General features: G+C 44.5%; 1 protein-coding gene across 2 annotated transcripts; it reads right to left on the bottom strand.

Annotated features, from left to right (window-relative positions):
* Positions 1–1,149: 1,149 nt before the first annotated feature.
* LOC115398873 (uncharacterized protein KIAA1841 homolog) lies at positions 1,150–12,304 on the bottom strand. Of its 2 annotated transcripts, none has more exons than XM_030105870.1 (21): positions 12,283–12,304; positions 10,969–11,120; positions 10,690–10,861; positions 10,508–10,607; positions 10,173–10,411; positions 9,926–9,984; positions 8,821–8,981; positions 8,574–8,660; positions 8,385–8,495; positions 8,181–8,304; positions 7,950–8,102; positions 5,314–5,456; positions 5,130–5,223; positions 5,006–5,038; positions 4,836–4,935; positions 3,854–3,939; positions 3,683–3,711; positions 2,903–2,976; positions 2,673–2,761; positions 2,420–2,502; positions 1,150–2,341 (listed from the first exon to the last, which is right to left on the bottom strand). In XM_030105870.1, the coding sequence occupies exons 2-21, from the start codon at positions 11,116–11,118 to the stop codon at positions 2,305–2,307; spliced, it is 2,124 nt and encodes a 707-aa protein (XP_029961730.1). In that variant the 5' UTR covers positions 11,119–11,120; positions 12,283–12,304; the 3' UTR covers positions 1,150–2,304. The 2 variants fall into 2 exon arrangements, with proteins under 2 accessions (XP_029961730.1, XP_029961729.1); XM_030105869.1 differs by lacking the exon at positions 12,283–12,304 and adding an exon at positions 11,824–11,896.
* Positions 12,305–20,512: the final 8,208 nt, after the last annotated feature.

Genomic DNA, 20,512 nt, shown 5'->3' with positions numbered 1-20,512 from the left:
CCCCTCTCGAGGTGTTACATTTGTTGTGAACTTTTTGAACTGATTAAAGTTGAGAATTTTATAACCCTGCCTTCGCTCACTTTTCTTCATTTTTCCGGGGGGAAAGAAAATAAGTTTCTCCTCCAGTGAAGTTGAAACTTGGATTCCGCTGATCATTAAACGCCCTGCAGACTCATGACTCCACCTAGTGGTACTGAGTGTTATTACACCATCGACTGTGAATATTTACCTTTAAAAGTACATGATGCAAACAAACACGTGTGCAGCACCTTCCTCCTCTTACTTACACACACACACACACACACACACACATAAATCCTGAGCAGGACCGGCGGCGGCGCTGACGGATGTCATCTCTCACAGGAAGCCGTTTCCGCCGCCGCGCCTTTGGCCAAGGTTGGCGCTGCGTAACGTGACGCCCCGCCGCTAATCCCCGTTAACATGCTGGTATTACCCCAAAGGTTACGATGACGCTCTCTGACGGAGGCGTCCTGATTTGCTGGCACCGGTGACGCTTTTCAGGGGGGTTCATCGTCTCTTCACGTTCCCCTTGACGCTCTGGAGTCTCGGTGGGACCGTCAGGTGGGGTGGGGGGGGCGCTGTAACTGGAGCCCACGCCTCGCTCCCTGACCCACATCCACAGATCCTCAGCCATTCTCGGCATCTGCTGTCGAGGAGAAGAGGGAACAGCTGGGCGGGGGGGGGGGGGGGGGGGGGTTATTAATACCCCTGTGAGTAATTCTGATGGGTGCCCGGCCGGGGGTCACCCTTCCTGACGACTTCCTGCCGGCTGCCGACACGTCGTTTCCTCTCTTCGGGCATCCAACTGGACAACATCTCACACGCACTCACACATAAAGACAGGCAGGTCAGAGGTCAAAGCCCCTGAATCACCTGCTGGGAGCAAAGGTCAAACTGCAGAAGCTCCCTCTGAAAGAGTTCTGCTGCCCCCTGCTGGTCAGACCAAAGACTCGGAGGGAGGATCAGGTCGTCTCTAGTTTTTATTGATCAGTGCAGTCACACAGGACAGAGCAGCGAGGCGTCGCCATGGCAACGCCGGGTTAGTTATCAGCAGGTTAACTGGAGGAGCTCAAACAGAAGCATCCGGAGGAAAAAAAAAACAAAACACAACAACCTCAGAATCCAGACTTTTCATTCTCTGTGTCGTGACGCAGCTCGTTCAGGTCCATCAGTCTTTTTAAACACTGGATCTTCTATTTTCTCGCTCTTATCTGGAATTTTGGCATTTTTGAAATATTTTGAATATTTAATTTTTTCCACTTGTTTCATTTTATTTTTCCCTCATTGTACTGAGAGAGAATCTTACTGAGACTTCTACTGTTTGCTCATTTAAAATACTGCATATTGATCCAGTTTCTCATGAAATACGTTCAGGTCACATTTAATTTTTAATCTCAAATTGAGTCTAAAGCTTGGATTTATTGATTGATACATGACTTCATGTTTTCTTTGAAATATTACTCATTTTTCGAATCTACTTTTGTTACTACTGAAACTGTCAATTCCAATGTTGAAATTTATCACAATACTTCTTAAAGACTTTTGTTTTCTAGCTTTAATCCAAAAGGTTGATTTTACAATCATAAAATCAGTTTTAAGTTTTTCACACTCAGTTTTTTTCTAATTAACCTCCTGAACCAGATTTCCAGGTAATATTTCAGTATTTTATCCTTATTATTATTTTAAATGTAACTCAGACTTATTTTTGCCTCAAGCCAACTGAATCAACTCAAAATTATAACTTTAAAACATGTAGATTTTTTTAAATCACGTTTTAAGGTTATTTTTTCTTTAATTTCTCATAGTTTTACTCATAAATTTATTCACTTTCTTTCGTTCATGCAATCTTTCTTCTCATACTTCAGTTTTATTCTGTTTCCAGGATGTTTCTGTGTTTTTCAGTAATAATTTACTTCACATTTGTTTGGATTTCAAGCTGGCTTCTTTTGTTTTGTTCTTTTAGTGATAAATCATGGAGTTTTTCTGTCCATCTGTCGTCCGACCCTCTTCACACCCGGCAGAGATGAGCTGGACTTCTCACATCGTCCTGAGGAGAAACTCCCAGAAGTCTCCACGGCGAGCTGAGAGACGGAGGAAGCAGCTGACGGTGATCGGACATGGTCACCTGAGTGGAGCGGAGGAGGAGGAGGAGGAGGAGGAAGAGGAGGAGGAGGAGGAGGAAGAGGAGGAGGAGGAGGAGGAGGAGGAGGGCAGCAAGAGGCATGCTGCTGACGGAGTTCCTCCTCTCTGCAGAACGAAGATCTTCACTTCACATCTCAAGCTCTACGTGGTTCTGATCTGAGCGTAGCGGACTTTAGATCTGTTCCAGCAGACAGAGGGACATCATCAGAGTGTGTGTGTGTGTGAGAGAGAGAAAGTGTGTGAGAGAGAAGAGTACCTGGGTGTTTTCTCTGCAGTCTGTCGGGTTTGAGACGAGCTCTTGAACTGAGCTTCCAGTCTGGAGTAGATTCCACCTACAGGCTGAGAGCAAACGCAGACACACACACACACACACACACACACACACACACACACACACACACACACACACACACACACACACACACACACACACACACACACACACACGCAGTGTGGATAAACACCCTCCAGGTGATGTGAAACCACAGAGACCTCTTCACTCTCGTTACCTCCTTGGTGTCTTTGGACCGGCTCTGCTCCTGCTCTCCGAACCTCATCTTGGTCAGGTGGCCGATGATCTCCACCATGCGGCGCTGGTCTGCTCGTACACACACACACACACACACACACACACACACACACACACACACACACACACACACGCACACACATACACACACACACTGGTCGACGTGCCCCTCGGGATGAGGACCAGCTCCTGTGCTACACTGTGCCGTACCTTCCTCTCTCTGAGCGTCCTGATTGTAGCGTAGCGACCGCGAGCTGTCCCACTTACTCTTCTGGATGCTGACGCTGCAGCACGCGCACGCACACGCACACACACACACACACACACACACACACACACACACACACACACACACACACACACACACACAGCACGTTCAGTGACAGCTCAGGCAATCTCATATTTATCATTATTTACACCGTTGTTGTGTTCAGTTTTTTTTACCAAGTGTTACGTGTGTGTGTGTGTGTGTGTGTGTGTGTGTGTGTGTGTGTGTAACGCTGATTTACAGTCAGATCAAACGGCTGGTCTCAGGAAGTGGCTGTACTTCGCTCTGTGTTGTTCGTTTCAGCTCCTGTCTCTTTCCTCTGACTTTACGCAACAAGCCTGTAATTTGACACCAGCCTCATCCTCAATGTCAGCCACTGCTTCATCCGGAGCAAAGAAATCTGTGTGTTTTTATGACGGCTGATGCTCATCAAAACCTGGTGCATTTCATTGCATAAGCTTTTTTTTAATGTATAAAAGCCCATCCGCTCCAGGCCTGGAAATCTAACGCAAAAACAGATTTTACCTCCAAAACAAAGCCCTGCTTTTATAGAAACATCTGGACTGAGCTCACTTCAACCGTTTTTTTTTTTTCTGTGTGTGTGTGAGTTAACTTCAATCTGAACAAGCACAGAAATTCAAGAGCAGAAGGAAAATCTCCTGCTGCTCGTGAACACGACAGAGCCGAGGACTGGAGGGAGGAGCGGTGAGGCGAGGACTCACGTGAAGGGAGTGCTGTCCCTCGTCTGAGTCTGCAGGGAAACACAAACATCCACATTCCTGTCAACAGATCTCAAGAATAATTCAGTAGGACTCGGACATGCAGTGACAAGAAATGACTACGAGTGAATCACTAGAGGAGATCTGGTCTAGTCTGAGTGAAATGAGGCTGACTTTGTCCACTTTCTCCTTCCGCTGGAAGTTGGGAGAGGACATCTGTTTCTTCAGGGGTCGGTGGGACTTCTTGGCTTTCTTCGCAGCTGGAAAGAGAAAGCAAAGACATGAGAGACGTCGCCTGGAGCTCAGAGGAGGAGGAGAGGCTCACGGGTTGAAGATCGATGGACAGAGAATAAAGACAGAGCCGCTCTCCACTGAGAGCGTCAAAGATTCACCTGAGATATTTTCCACTTCAGTCTGTGATCTAAAAATAAATCATTGTTACTATTGTTGTTATTATGACTACAGTGTGTCCTCTATGTTCATCTACACAGACAGAATAATATATACTAGAGGACACAATGAATTCAATTAATATTCAATAATAATTTTATTTAATTTAATCCAAAGAATTTCTCAATTTTTTTTATACACTATTAAGTGACGAACTTAATTTTACCAGAAAATACTAGCAATATTTTCACAATACATACTGAGACTTTATCAAATAACTGAGGTGTGATTTCACCACATAATATCATCTAATAACAGACTTCGTAATGATCTTTATCTTATTATAACATCATACTAATTTATCATATTAAAACTTAATATTATGACATATAAAGGATGTTATCACATTATATCGTCAGCGGTTAATCACCTGATCCTGAGTTACAGGGAAAGTGTCAGTTTAAAGCTGATAGAAAGCTTTAATTATCACGTAAAACTTGGTGGCATCATAAAGTTCTTGTTCTCTACATGAGCATTTATTACATAACATGGATTATATCATCAACACAGAAAACTCATGACATGTTAATTATCTGTTTAAGATGCAATTTAATAATGGAATTTATGTAAAATAATTTAATATTTTCATTATGATTGTCTTGTACAAAGTGAAACTTATTCTTTTCTACAGTATTTACTGAAAACTCTGAAGCTTTGGAGTGTCTGAATAGACTTTAAAGATGATCACGTCATAAATCTGCTGCACCTTGTTTCTTGGACTGCTCCTCTTCGTCGCCCACCTCGTCCTCGGTGACCTCTGACCCCGTGGTGTACTCCTCGTCCTCTGACAGGAGAGACTGCTGCCTCTGCAGGGAGAGAGCGGCGTTTACGGAGGAAACGCACTCCGAGGCGCCGCAGAGAGCAGGAGGGGCCTACCAGCTGGAGACTCCAGTTCTTCAGGAAGGAGAACTGCTGGGAAAAGGTGGACGGAATGAGAACGGATACAAACAAACAAACAAAACAAAAGCAAAGGCTGAGTGTGTGTCGGCGAGGGACTCACGGTGCAGCCGTCCGGCCTCAGCGGGCCGAGGAGGGTCGGCTCCAGCAGGACGTCACAGTCCTGCAGCTTCTCTGAGCTGGACGGGCTCTGCTCACTGCTCTCACACACACACACACACACACACACCACTGAGACATGCCTGTGGACATGATACACACACACACATGCATGCGCACACACACACCTCTCTGCAGGCGGCGTGTTGGACAGACACACGGCGTCTCTGTGCAGCAGCAGGTCGTTGAGGATTCGGGTTCGGGCCGACGTCTCCTCGTCACAGTTCTCCTCATCGGGGACGCTCACGATGTGGTCCCGCATCTTACAGCCCTGGACACACACACACACACACACACACACACACACACACACACACACACACACACACACACACAGCGTCACCTCATAGATTCTGTGCCAAATGTGCGGGGGTGCACATAATGTTTTTTGTCTGGTTCTCAGGGGAGAGCCTTGGGTTGTTGCTTGGTCCTCACATTTTTAAATATATTTTTTCCCCACGCCTACCTACAGGAAGAACAAAATAGAGGGATGGGTGGACAATGTTACACAGCCTACTTTAATTTCAACTGAAAATGAAGAGAAGCAGTGCAGCAGAATGTCTGAAACCTTGTAACTTTCACAAAATATAGTGGTGTTTAAAGCTCTGAAAAATAAAAGTGCTCGTACAGTATCTGCTTTTTATCACTTAAACCAGTGGCTTTCAAAGTGTGAGGCGCACCTCCCCTGGGGGGCGCCAGAGAGCTTCAGGAGAAGCGCAGCGAGCTTTTTGTCCCTGTGCCACTGCTGTACCCCTGGGGCAGGAGTGTAGATGAAACAGAGCCGTCCGAGGCATAGATATATACAATGGGGGAAATAAGTATTGAACGCATTAACTGTTTTGTCATTACATTTATTTCCAAAGATGCAATTCATGTGACATTTCTTCCAGACACTGGTATTAACTCAAATAATCCACACATGAAAAGAAATCACAACATTCAAATCCATAAATAGTGATTATGTGGAATTAAGTGCAATAACACAGGAAAAAAGTATTGAACACACTATCTGAGACTCGTTTAATACTTTGTGGAGAAGCCTTTGTTTGCAATGACTGCTTCCAGACGCTTGTTGTATGTATGAACTAATCGCCCACACTGCTCAGGTGTGATTTTTGCCCATTCCTCCGCACAGATTGTCTTCAAATCCTGAATATTCTTTGGTGCCCTCTGGTGAACCCTTATCTTTAGTTCTTTCCACAAATGTTCGATCGGATTTAAGTCAGGTGATTGACTGGGCCATTCTCACACATTGATTTTCTTTTTTTTTTAAACCATTCGAGAGTCAACTTTGCCGTGTGCTTCGGATCATTGTCCTGTTGAAAGGTCCAGCCCCGTCTCATCTTCATCATCCTGGTGGATGGCAGGAGGTTCATCTCAAGAATTTGCCGATAGATGTTTCCATTCATTGCTCCTTCAATTATATGAAGTCTGCCAGTACCACGAGATGAGAAACAACCCCATGCCATGATGTTTCCACCACCAAACTTCACTGTTGGTATAGTGTTATTTGGGTGATGTGCAGTGCCATTTCTCCTCCAAACATGGTGTGTAGTATGACAGCCAAAAAGTTCAATTTTGGTCTCATCTGACCAGACAACATTCTCCCAGTATTCCACAGGCTTATCCAGATGCTGTTAAGCAAACTTTAGACGAGCTTCAACATGCCTTTTTTTGAGGAACGGAGTCTTGCGGGCTGAGCGTCCATAGAGGCCATGGCGGTGGAGTGCATTGCCTATCGTTTTCTCTGTAACACTTGTACCTGCTGCCTCCATGTCTTGCACGATGGAGTGCTTTCCGGGTGGTCCTTGGCTCTTTGAGAACTCTTCTGACCATCTTTCTGACTCCCTGGTCAGAAATCTTGCGAGGAGCTCCTGTGCGCGGCCTGTTGATGATAAGGTGATGCTTCTTCCACTTGCGGATAATGGCCCCAACGGTGCTTACTGGAATACTCAGATTCTTTGAGATAAGTCTGTAACCAGTTCCATTCTGATGCTGAGCAACAATCAGGCTGCGAAGGTCTTGAGAGAGCTCCTTGCTTTTACCCATCATGAGATGTGTCTTGTTTGACTACTTGGTGAAAAAACAACCTGTTTATAGGGCCATCAATTAGCACTAACCCAGCTGATGTTGGTTTGCACTTATAGGAAGTACAAAGACTAATTACTTTCAGGTGTGAGATGATATGGTGCCTTTCCTTGACAAACTATACAGCTTTCCCATGGTGTGTTCAATACTTTTTTCCTGTGTTATTGCACTTAATTCCACATAATCACTATTTATGGATTTGAATGTTGTGATTTCTTTTCATGTGTGGATTATTTGAGTTAATACCAGTGTCTGGAAGAAATGTCACATGAATTGCATCTTTGGAAATAAATGTAATGACAAAACAGTTAATGCGTTCAATACTTATTTCCCCCATTGTATATATATACATATATATATACAAACATTTTACTCACAACAGCAGAACATTGCATCTGAAAAGAAAGCTCTTAGTGATCACTGCCTCCCCCCCGGTCCGACAGTAGGGTGAGATCCGCACCTTGCTATCCCCAAATCCTGGTACGCAAATGAGCGTTACAATGTTTCATGAAGTACGCATTTTTGAATTTGGTAGCGCATGCGCAGCAGCGCACCGCTTATGTGCTCCCCTGCAAATGTGCACTTTTACTCCAAAATAAATAACATTTCTGTTTATTCAAATGATCCCACTGTAATCCAGGAGTGTCTCATACACACACACACACCGGGTGTGTACCTTGGGCATGCCGGTGGGGTCGAAGCGGAGCACCCTCTGGTTGCAGCAGGGGTAGATTCCGGCGCCGTGCCAGCCTCTCTCTGCGCCCATGCCGGGGTACAGCACGCTGTCGGGGTGGTACTGGCAGCGGGTCAGCTCTGCACACACAAACACCTGCACACCAGGACACACACTGTCAGGTCCACACACTCCGCACCGCACCCTCACACACACACACACCCTCTCTGCGACCTGCTGACATCGGGAGCAGGTCAGGTGGTTGATGGTTCCCCAGATCCTCCAGTAAACCAGGACCCAGGACTTGAGCTCGTCGTGAAGACTCGTGATGTACTCGTGCACGTCCCAGCTCTTCTGTCTGCAAACACACGCCACAGTCCAGAATCCAGGCAGTGATACACACACTCCCTCCATTTCGACGGCGTCTGTCTGTGAGACCTTGTGTGAGTGTAGACGATCTCTCCACGAGCGTCGATGTTGATTTTCCCCGGGACACAGGAAATCTTCCTCTCCGTGTCTTTGGTCAGCAGCTTGAGGCACAGGCCACACCTGGCAGGAGACCGACGGACGGACACTCCATGAGAAATGCAGCCAGCGCAGAGAGAGTAATGCGAGTCTGAAGCTCACCTGTACAGAGTCGAGGCGTTTCCCGGAGAATCTCTGCTGCGGTGGTTTGGATCGAAGAGACGCTCGATTTTCTTCTGGAACAGTTTACTTTGACGGACGAACAGGGAATGAAAAGGAGAGAAGGAAATCCTCCGTTATCTTTACAGAGTTCAGGAGACCCAGTTCAGGTCATCCAACATGAGGAGCTTCATCAAAACGTCAATCAGAACAAAGCAGAGCAGGACGTCCGAAACTCCGGCCGTCTCACCTCTTGAACTTGTCTTTCTTGTCCCGGATGTCGTCGGCCTCGTTGTGAGTGAAGAGCTCGGCGATGCGCGTGGCCAGGTTGCTGTTGATGCAGTTCATGTTGCACGGCGTGGCCACGATGGCGCTCATGTGCTTGTGGCAGTACTGGATGCACTCGTCCACCTGAGCACGGACGCCACGGACAGCGGTTAGCAGCTCCTCAAACAGGACAAACTTCAGTTTTAATGATCTGTTCTCACTATTACAATTCATGATCCTTTAACTCCACACGCATGCAACAATAACCTGAAGCTCTGTGGGTAGGCCTCTTGTTTTCATCCAGGCTGATATATTTCGAGGCTCCAGCGCCTTCTCCAATCCCGTCGGCTCAGATTTTAACGAGGCTCATTTCCATCTGACGAGCAAAAGGCCTGAAGCATATCGCCACACGGAGTGTGACAACGTCACAACTAGGGCTGTCACTTTAGTGCATTAATTAGATTAATTAATTACACCGTAAATTAGTGCACTAAAAAATTAATCTAAGATTAATTATAGCACACTTGAGTGGCAGTTCAATGTGAATGGAACTGTTGTCTTATTTAGAGGCATGTTGTATTTGTAGTATTAATTTTAAATTGCTGTATTAAGTTAGCTTTAGTATTCATTTTGAATGTAGTTTGCTTCAGTGGCTATTTGAGACTCAGCCTTATTTTATTTCAGATTTTTTTTTTTATCAATATTTGTACTGCATTTTTGAATCGTGCACCAGGTCGAATTGGTTTGCTGGGATTGACTTAAACTTTTTCCTATTTTGAATTTCTTTAATGAAACACACTGAAAGTGTTATTTAAGTTGCCTGAATGGGCTTACAATTTATTTTGGATCAGAAGTCCCGACTGAGCTTCATTCATCATTAACAAAAATGTGGATTTCAAATCTTCTCTTCTCAGTGTATTCATTTGATGAGTCCTGCAGTACAATTCTGTAAAGTCCCTGAATTTGAATTCTTCACTTGGAGAGCTAAAGCAGATATTAGATTAAAATGCGATTAATTAGATGAATTAATTACAAATCCTATAATTAATCAGATTAATTTTTTTGATTGCACTAGTCACAACACTTACTAACGTGTCCATCTTCAGGAACTCGGAGGAGATCAGGATTGAGATCACATTGCTGGGCTCTGGAACCAACAAACACCAGCGTGATCCACCCGAGCAGAGCGCACAACAGACAGACAGGCAGATGGGCAGCCAGTGACCCACCACACACACACACACACACACACACACACACAGCACATTCAGTGATAGCTCAGGCAATCTCATATTTATCATTATTTACACTGTTGTTGTGTTTAGTTTTCTTTACCAAGCCGGGGTTTGTCCTTGTTCCCCTCCCCGGCGGAGTTCCTCCTCACGTAATTCATGAGCCAGTCGAAGATCTGCACGTCGCAGTGCACCGATATGTCCACCTCCTCCCACCTCTGCGGGTCCACGGACAAGTACTCGGCGAAGTAGCGCATCTCTTTGACCAGGAGGTCTCTGGGACACGTGAAGTCCTGCTTCAGGTTCTTGGTCTCGTCGCACACGTGGATGACCATGTTGGGGCTGTGAGGAAGAGCAAGAGAGACCGCAGAGCAGGTGTGTGAGGAGGATCTGCTCCGGCTGAGAGGACCGGCGCTGCCAAGACCCATCGAGACGTACTCCCGGGGCTTCTGGGGTTTGTCGTCCTCCTCAGACGATACTCGCTTCTCTTTCTTCTCGGCGGCGCCCCCCCTCCCTGCGGCGCTCGACTTGGAGGCTGCTGATGCCGGCAGAAAACGAAGCGTCACACAGGCGAATCGTACGGCAGACAGAAAGATCGTGACGCTTCCTGATCTGCTCACCTGTGTTTTTGCTGCTGCTCTGGCTGCCGCCCCTCTCCGCCGCCTCTCCAGTTTCCATCAGGGTGGACAGGCCGTCCGACCGGCAGCTGCCTTCTTCTGTCAGGGCGTTGCATTGGTTGTCCACGTGAGGAAACCCCCCGGAGCCCTTCAGCTCCTCGAACCGACGGGCGCACTGAAACGACACGTCAGTGCAGGAGATTACTGCCTCCTCAGACACTCCGGCCTGACGGCTGCCTCTCAGGAGGACGGGACGAGGGCTGGTGAAGAAGTTTTAGTTACCTCCTTCGGAGTGAAGCCCGGCACCAGCTTGGCTACGTTGTCCCAGTTGATGGGCTGAGGAACGCCCCACAGGGACCCCAGCACCATGTCCAGGACCAGGACATTGTTGTCGTAGGGAAAGTTGTTGTTGTCTGAGCAGAAGCGGCTCATCTCTGGCAGTGAAGACAAATACGATCTGAATCAGAGGCTGGCCACCATTTCTTCTCAGTCCAGATGTTCCTCGTTTGTTACCTGATTCGTCAGGGCATGATAGCACAGTGCACACCTAAAATAGATCTTATTTGGATTATCTTCAGTTCAGACTGTGTGGATAAGTTAACTACGATCTAAGTGTAATTTTTAAAAAGGAGGGGTATGATAAACACAGAAGGTGATTTGGCAGAAATAAGAAAGAAAACTCAGTTTGGGTTTAAGTACTGCCCTGAAAAGTTTCATATTTGGAAGATTTGGATGACAGAACCCTTTACAATCTCCATCCTAGTAGTTGACATATGTTGACTATTTTTTCCATTATACAGTGAGATTAAATGAGTGATTCCATGAAAAAATGTTCAAAGTCCCAAACAGCGAATCATAAACCCAAGAGTCATTTCAACAGACAAGTCATTTTAACGCTGGGCTGACGAATCCCAGCTTCGATTTTCTTTTGGTTTCTATTGCAATCTACAAGAGAAACAAACCCAGACTCTCACACTCACAATGATTTTTTTGGAGTGTAAGTAGAAAACAGGCAGAAAAACAACGCAATCTCCAGAGAGAGGCAACAAAACCGTAATTTAACATGATTTATGGTCACTATGAGGAGACAGTGCGAACCACCACCAAGAGGCTCCTTTCGGATCAAATGTGACTGACCTGTTGCAGATAAATGTGTTAAAATGTCCATGCAAAACACATCTGACTCCAACTGCACCAGCCTTTATGAGAGCTGTTGGTAAAGCCAAATGAACAAAAAGCATGCAAATCAATAATTCACCTCTGGAGTTGTAATCATCTATATAATCATTCATCCCGTTTTAATCTACATTCAGCACTGTGTCCTAACTTTAATGGCACTTGACTAGACTGGACCGTCGCTGAGGGAGGTAAAATGAGTAAAACATGCGTTCACTGTGCGGATAATACACGCTTTATTCATGTTGAACAAAATAAATAATGAGTGCTATATGTTGAGAGTGAAGTTTGTAGTTTTAATGGATACAAATGGTGAAGTTGGGACAGACGATGCTCCCGCAGGCCGAGTCTCCTCCGTCCTCATCATTTAACCCGCTGCGCTTCCGCCACACGCACTCAAACAACACGGAGGTCACCTACTTATCTGCTCGGGAAGATGCTCCTCGACCTCGACTCGCTGGGCAAATCCCGCGGGTGTGTGCGTTTAGGGCATTGCGTGCGTGCGGTGCTGATGCTGCGGCGCTCTCCTCCCGGCTAACCGCATCCAGCTAACGCTGGCTAACTTTGCGGGACGGGACAGGATCTGAGGCGTTCACGGACACAACGTAAAATACCACACCGACGCTCCTCCAGCGAGACAATCCGTCGGAAAGCGGTCACTTTCAAATATATCTCATTTCATTTGATAAATGCCTTGATATCATGGGTAAGTAAAAGGTTAAAACAGCCAAAAAAAAAAGACCGTTTTGATGTTTAGAATGATTCAGGACGACCTCTCTCATCGAACGGCAGATTGTCCCATAGTCCATGAAGGCATCAAAAGCTTTTGTCCGCCGGCTGTCTAAACTCACCAATTGAATTTAACGTTTGAGGGCAAAACTGTTGAGAAAAATTCTCTGCAAATTAGAAAACGACGCTTTTGCTATTTCAATGTAATAAATTAGGTTTGTATTCTCCGTTTCGCCGACTCGTCTCCCCTGTCGCACTGCAGCAGGTTTAAGCGTCCTGTTGCTAGGAGACGCGGCCGTAAATCCAGCGGCTCTGTCGTAAATCTCCCTCAGACTTTAGAAACAGCAAAGGTCACTGGAAATGATATGAAAATGACACTGTTTGTGGATCAAATCTTAAACTCATCCTCCCTAAACATCACTCTTTATGTTTGTCGATCAAATAATTTATGGAAACGATAGAATACATCAAAAAGTATTTCCAACATAACATAATTAAAATTCATTATTTTTGTGTTTTCAAACTATCAAAAACAATAACTTCTTTCCCCCTTGGCAGTTTGGTAAACAATTTTCTTTCTAAAACAGCCCGTTGTACAGTTGAGAAAACATGTGAAAGCAAGAGACTCCTTCCACAATCAATCAACAGATCAGACATGCTGATCTCTCATGTGAGAGAAATTGCAATATTAACCTCTGACCTGAGAGATGGGAGAGAACTCATGTTTAACTAAGAATGACTTAAATGGATTGATTTACTCTAGTGCTCACTAATGTGACATCCTTACACCAACCTTCATTCATGTAAAAGCAGATTCCGCCTCCTTTCGTTTTCCCCGAGAGCTCTGTGTTTCAGTCTGCTCCGAGAAGCTGGAATCCCGGCAGTTGTAGGGAAACATCTGGGATGTGTTCACCGAGCCAGGTTTCAGTGAAGCACAGAGGAGTGGATGTGCTAAAGTCCGAGCTTTATGTGTTCAGGGGGAGCAGTTGCTCCATTTTATTTGCCAGAGGGTGGATGGGGTGCCCCCACTCAGTTAGTCCTACTTTATGTGGAAGTTCATTTTTTTCAGCATCGACCAATCCTTCTGGGAAGCAGAGGTGCAGCCACATGAGGGCACTCTATAAGAGCTGATGGGGGTCAAGGGTCATGATCAGAGACCCACAGTGATGAAATGTCTGCTGGGGGAATCAAACCTGTAAATTCCTGATCCCAAGTCTGCTTCTCAGTGCCAGCCTTTTTTCTGTTACAATGTTATTTCCTCGTTGTGACGGTGGCAGCAGTTGTTCCTTCCACAGATTAACTCGTCCAGAATGACAACAGGTGGACTGGAAGAGTGCGCGTGTGTGCACATATGTCCGTGTGTGTGTGTGTGTGTGTGTGTGTGTGTGTGTGTGTGTGTGTGGAGGGGGTCTTAAAGAGACTGTTGGCGTTTGTTAAGCCACCCAGAAGGCCAAAATGAAAAAAAAAAAGTATATCAATAATTTCTTATTTAAATGGTGCAAGAGGTCGGACGTGTCCTTATCACAGGTTTGATATTTCACAGGACTGACAACAGAGACAAACACAAAATCTACAAGAAGAAATAAAAACTATATTGTATCTCCAATGGCTAGATAAAGTGTCTTGCAGTCTTTTAAAAATAGAAAAACACATGGCAATGCAGTGTTTTGATATAGAATACAAAAGCAGTTTCACGATCGTGATAAAATCCAAACAATAAAACTGTATTTTGTAATTGAAAGTTGTTCTATAGATCCATGCATTAGAAATTCTGACAATCTCCAGTAATGATGGACACAAAAAACCCGACTTTATTAAAAAACAACAAAAACAACAACAACAACAACAACAACAGCAATAAACTACAGAAACATTTCGAAAGATTGTTTCAGTTTACAAACATTGTGAACATTTGAAAGCATAATCCTGCATTGAATAACAGCTTGACGAGTGACAGAAGTGTGGATGTGAAGGACTGAGGTTCTCAAACTGGCCCCAGAAAAGCAAGCTAAAACTCATTTGATGTGTAACGAAATCAGAAAATCACCTGTTCTGGAGAACAAGCAGGTGAAGAAGGGTGGTTGTGTTGGGTGACTTCTCCAGAAATCCAAAGGACACAGGTGTGGTCAAACCAAGGAGCAAGCAGGTAAATACTGATGGGTGTGTGAGAATGACGATTGCAGCTTGACAGCATTCATAGGAATTTCTGAAGAATCTCAAGGATAAAGGTGGTTATTCACAATCGACATCTGTGAAACTGGGGAAAAAGTTCCAGGAGCAGGGCCGGGTCTACACAGGGGCAAGAAGGGGCCTGGCCCTCTTAAATAAATGTTGTGCCCCCTCAAACTAAATCCCCCAAAATATATTAGCACGAGCACGCACCGCACCATCCTCGTTCCTAAGCTACATACGTAGCCCCCGCCCCAAAATGCACATTTGTGCCCCCCCCATACACTTGATATGAAACCCCTGAGAAGAATGTCTGGCGACAGGTCTGCAGTGACCATCTGATACTCTGCACGTCAATGGTGGATTGGCTATTTCAGCACCATGGACAGCAACCCACTGTTAAACTTCACCACAACAGTGAATTGGCTATATCAGCAGCATGGACAGCAATTGGAATTCATCATTGAATAGAAACCCACTGTTAATCTTGACCAAAATGGTGGGTTTGGGTATTTCAGCACCATGGACAGTGCCTTGGAATCATCATGAAAGAGTGGCCCACTGATTTTCTGCACCACAATGGTGGATTATCTATTTCAGCACCATGAGCAGCGTCTTGGATTTTTACCAAAACATTTACCAACTGATACTCTGCACCACAATGGTGGATTGGCTATTTCCTCACAATGGAGAACCCCTTGGGATCATCATGAAAGAGCGAACTACTGATATTCTGCATCACAATGGTGGATTGGCTGTTTCAGCACCATGGACAGCACCTTGGATTTTTAATGATATTGGGACCAACTGATAATCTGCACCACAACAGTCTATTGGCTATATCAGCAGCATGGACAGCTAATTGGAATTCATCAATAAATAGAGAGCCATTGATAATCTTTACCAAAACGGTGGGTTTGGGTATTTCAGCACAATGGACAGTGCCGAGGATTTTTAATAATACTGTGACCAACTGATACTCTGCATTAGAATGGTGGGTTGGCTATTTCAGCACCATGGAAAGCGTCTTGGATGTATCTGTAAACAGTGACTTAATATTAATCTTTACCAAAACAGTCAATTGGCTATATCAGCACCATGGACAGCAAATTGGAATTCATCAATGAATCGAGACTGAAAATTAATCTTTACCAAAACAGTGGGTTTGGGTATTTCAGAACCATGGACAGTGCCTTGGAGTCATCATGAAAGAGTGACCCACTAACATTCTACACCACAAAATTGGATTAGCTATTTCAGCACCATGGACAGCGCCTTGGATTTATCTGGAAACAGTGACTTAATATTAATCTTTACCAAAACAGTCAATTGGCTATATCAGCAGCATGGACAGCAAATTGGAATTCATCAATAAATAGAGACCCATTGTTAGTCTTTACCAAAACGGTGGGTCTTTGTTTTTCAGCGCCATGGACAGTGCCGAGGATTTTTAATGATACTGCGATCAACTGATACTCTGCACCACAATGGTGGGTTGGCTATTTCAGCACCATGGAAAGTGCCTTGGATTGATCTGTAAAAAGAGACTTAATAATGATCTTTACCACAACACTCAATTGGCTATATCAGAGCAATGGACAGTGACTTGGAATTCCTCAATGAATACAGACCCACTGTTGATCTAAACCAAAACAATGGGTTGGCTATTTCACCATGATGGACAGCGCCTTGGAATAATCATGAGAACCTACTGACATTCTGCACCACCAGAGTCAATTGGCTATATCAGCACCATGGACAGCAAATTGGAATTCATCAATGAATCGAAACTGACAATTAATCTTTACCAAATCTGTGGTTTGGCTATTTCAGCCTCATGGACAGCACCTTGAAAACATTTTGAAAGAGTGAACTATTGATATTCTGCACCACAATGGTGGATTAGCTATTTCAACAGCATGGGCAGCGCCTTCTATTTTTAATGATACAGAAACCAACTTCTACTCTGCACATCAGTGGTGGATTGGCTATTTCAGCACCATGAACAGTACCTTGGATTTATTGTTAAACAGCTACCCACTGTTAAACTTCACCACAACAGTCAATTGGCTATATCAGCAACATGGACAGCAATTGGAATTCATCAATGAATAGAGACCCACTGTTAATCTTAACCAAAACGCTGGGTTTCGGTATTTCAGCACCATGTGCAGTGCCTTGGGAGTAATCATGAAAGAGCAGGACACTGATTTTCTGCACCACAATGGTGGATTAGCTACTTCAGCACCATGGACAGCATCTTGGATTTTTACCGATAAAGTGACCAACTGATACTCCACCACAATGGTGGATTGGCTATTTCAACACCATGGACAGTGCCTTGGAGTCATCATGGAAGAGTGACCCACTAACATTCTGCACCACAAAATTGGATTAGCTATTTCAGCGCCATGGACAATGCCTTGGATTTTTACTGATAGTGACCAATTGATACTCTGCATCACAATGGTGGATTGGCTATTTCAGCACTATGAGCAGTGCCTCTTAATCATCATGAAACAGCGAATTACTGATATTCTGCACCACAATGGTGGACTGTCTATTTCAGTACAATGGACAAGGCCTTGGAATTTTCATGTAAGACTGACCGGCTGATAATCTGCACCACAATGATGGATTGTCTATTTCAGCACCATGGACAGCGCCTTGGATTTATCTGTAAACAGTGACTTAATATTAATCCTTATCAAAACAGTCAATTGTCTATATCAGCACCATGGAAAGCAAATTGGAATTCATCAATGAATCGAGAGTGACAGTTAATCTTTACCAAAATGGTGGGTTTGGGTATTTCAGCGCCATGGACAGTGCCGAGGACTTTTAATGATACTGCGACCAACTGATACTCTGCACCACAATGGTGGGTTGGCTATTTCAGCACCATGGAAAGCACCTTGGATTGATCTGTAAACAGAGACTTAATAATGATCTTTACCACAACACTCAATTGGCTATATCAGAACAATGGACAGTGACTTGGAATTCCTCAATGAATAGAGAACGACTGTTGATCTAAACCAAAACAGTGGATTGACTATTTCAGTGTGGAACACCAAATGTGCTGATACACATACAAATTCAATGTTACAGGTGCTCAAACATTTTGCACCTGAAATACCTCCATAGAATAGTCAATACGCAGACAGAACACGTACGTCGGCCCGCAATTTCGAACGTCCCACAAGCATCGTCCGACAAGCTGTTTTTTCCCAGCTCATTAAACGTCTCAGCAAGGTCGGCTTGACGTCAGCAGGCCGATCATGCCTTTTGCATCCAGAGGGTGGCACACCGCAAAACGACTGTAAATCACTGCAGGTAGCCAGTAACCCAACAACCGGCCACTGGCAAGCTAGCCGCTGTTAAACTACCCTGTTACTATCAGTCCACGAAAAAAAAAAAATTTTTTCAGTGGCTATTCTAGTTACAACATGAGTGAGTTAACAAAGTAATTTTGCATTGCTACGTGTGGGATTTATTCAGTTTTGCGAAATCCTGATGTCATTCCGGGCTGCAGGAATTACTGTACCTAACTGGGCACAGAAGTGCTAAATGCTAGGCTAATAGCTCTGGACCGTGCTGACGTCACACCGGCCTCGCAATGCATGCCGGGATGTCGCCACCATGTTGAAGTAAAATCAAACACGGATCAGCATGTTCAGCAGAGAAATCTGCATCAAAGCAGTGAAAAAATGGTTCTCAACTGCGTAGCAGCTAGGTGTAGCAGCTGGGTGTAGCAACTACAGAGGGGAAAAAGCAGGATTGTCGTTTCACAGGTTTCCGGCCGATGTAGAATGGAGAGAGAAGTGTTCGCTGCACTTCAGCGTGCTGCTACAGAACACACAAAGGAGAAGCGACCAGCAAGAACCAGTAGAACGTTCTGTTGTAGGTGTGTGTGCTTTTATATATTTGCCCTCTTCCTCTGTTTAACTGATGATTGATATGATTAGGTGTGTCTTGATGTAGTACTGTTTTGTAAACCTCACACAGGTGGAAGAACCAGTCACGGCCACACTCTGAGACCCAGAATAGATCCGCTAACAATATGCAGTCTTGAAAACTACTTTGTCTCTTTAAATATTCCTTTTAACGCATTTCGAATGGTTTCTGAAGGCTTCCAGACGACTGGTTCGAGATCCAAATTAATGAATATTGTAATATGGACTCACTATATTAGCCTTAGCAGTGATCATAACATTATCTGTGTGGCATATGCACCGTTTAATGTTGATTTTCTTTTCCCCGTTTCCAAATGGTTTCAGGAACTGTCAGCAACGACCCTGTTTCTCCTGCATACATATCATCGAACTTCACCTTAAAGTGGACCGTTCAACAGCTGCTCTACAGTCAGTCGTTGCAAACAGAGTTCTTAATTCAACACCTCAGGGCAAGGAGTATGACAGAAGCCTCCCCATTTCATTACATTAGAGCAGCTAAACAACTTTGATGACAGACTTTGTCAGGACAGCAATTTTAAGAAACATGTGGTATGTCCTTTACTACCCTACAGTATATTTACACTGGATTATCCTCATCTTGAAAAGTAACAGGAATATGTGGGGGAAAAAAACGGGATTTGGATTGTCAGTAGTAAAAAATTTATCTTTTTTTTGTTCTATTTCGTTACAGATCACAAAGCTGTCCGTGACTGGGGGAAACTCTGCTTAAAAGAAACTGTGAGTTTGCAGAAAGGTCTTTGAACCTGAATTAGCCACCCAGCTGAATTGGTGTGGAAGAGGACAGAAGACTGGGATCAAATCACCACCAGTGCATGAAATCCTTTTGTCTAAGTCCTACATGAGGCGCTACATTGGTTACAAATGCATACACTCTTTCACCACCTTCCCACCTGCCCTATTGTTGCTGATATTTTTTTGTTTTACCTTGTACTGTCAGTTCTCAACTACAGGCTTCAAACCAAGACTACTGAGGCCGAGGTAGAGGCTGCCATACAACACTGGCTCAGGCTGATGTCAGGTATGTTTTGACAGCTTATGTGTGTGATAATAGAAGAACCTTAAAGCGACACTAAGGAACTTTTCAACCTTAATAAAACATTTTAATATCTTTTGTGATGATACATCAACTTACAACTAGTTAAATGACCCCTCTGTCACGGGCTGAGGGCGTCAGTATTGCTTTCACTTGGACTAAGCAACTGTGAGGAGGGTGGTAGGAACCCTGCACACTAAAAAACTCCAAATGGGCGGACTGCTTTACGGCATGTGTCACGTCATGATATTACATGGTTTAGCCACCATTAGATTCATTACCTCGTCGTTATCCGTCCTTCACACAGCCACTGGAAACAAATGTAGGCGAGTTCAGTCCGACAGCATGCCACCGGGAGCAGCGTTTTACGACGCCACGCGCTAGTCCTCATGGGAACTGTGGTATTCGTTCAGGCAAAACACTACCGCTTTTGTCCACTGGTGCCGCCAAAATCAACGAAAACTGAAAGTTCCTTAGTGTTGCTCTAAAAAAAAAAATATATCAGCAGTGTGGTGGTGGTACAGGATTTCACCACAAGAGGGCCCGTGGGTTTTCATAACCCATCAACCCTATGTAAATTACGCCTCTGCTGTGGATCCTCCGTTAATCAATTCATCAGATTTTAATTAGTCGAGTGTAACTACACTTTTTGTATGAAGTTGTAAAGTTACTGTTCTCATATTGTTTCAGCACCTCATTTGACAGGTATTCTGAATGTAATTCTTCTGGGAAAAGAGAGAAA

The sequence above is a fragment of the Salarias fasciatus genome, chromosome 13, assembly GCF_902148845.1.
Source record: "Salarias fasciatus chromosome 13, fSalaFa1.1, whole genome shotgun sequence".
NCBI classification, from domain to species: Eukaryota; Metazoa; Chordata; class Actinopteri; order Blenniiformes; family Blenniidae; genus Salarias; species Salarias fasciatus.
This window is presented reverse-complemented; position numbering and strand designations above follow the sequence as displayed.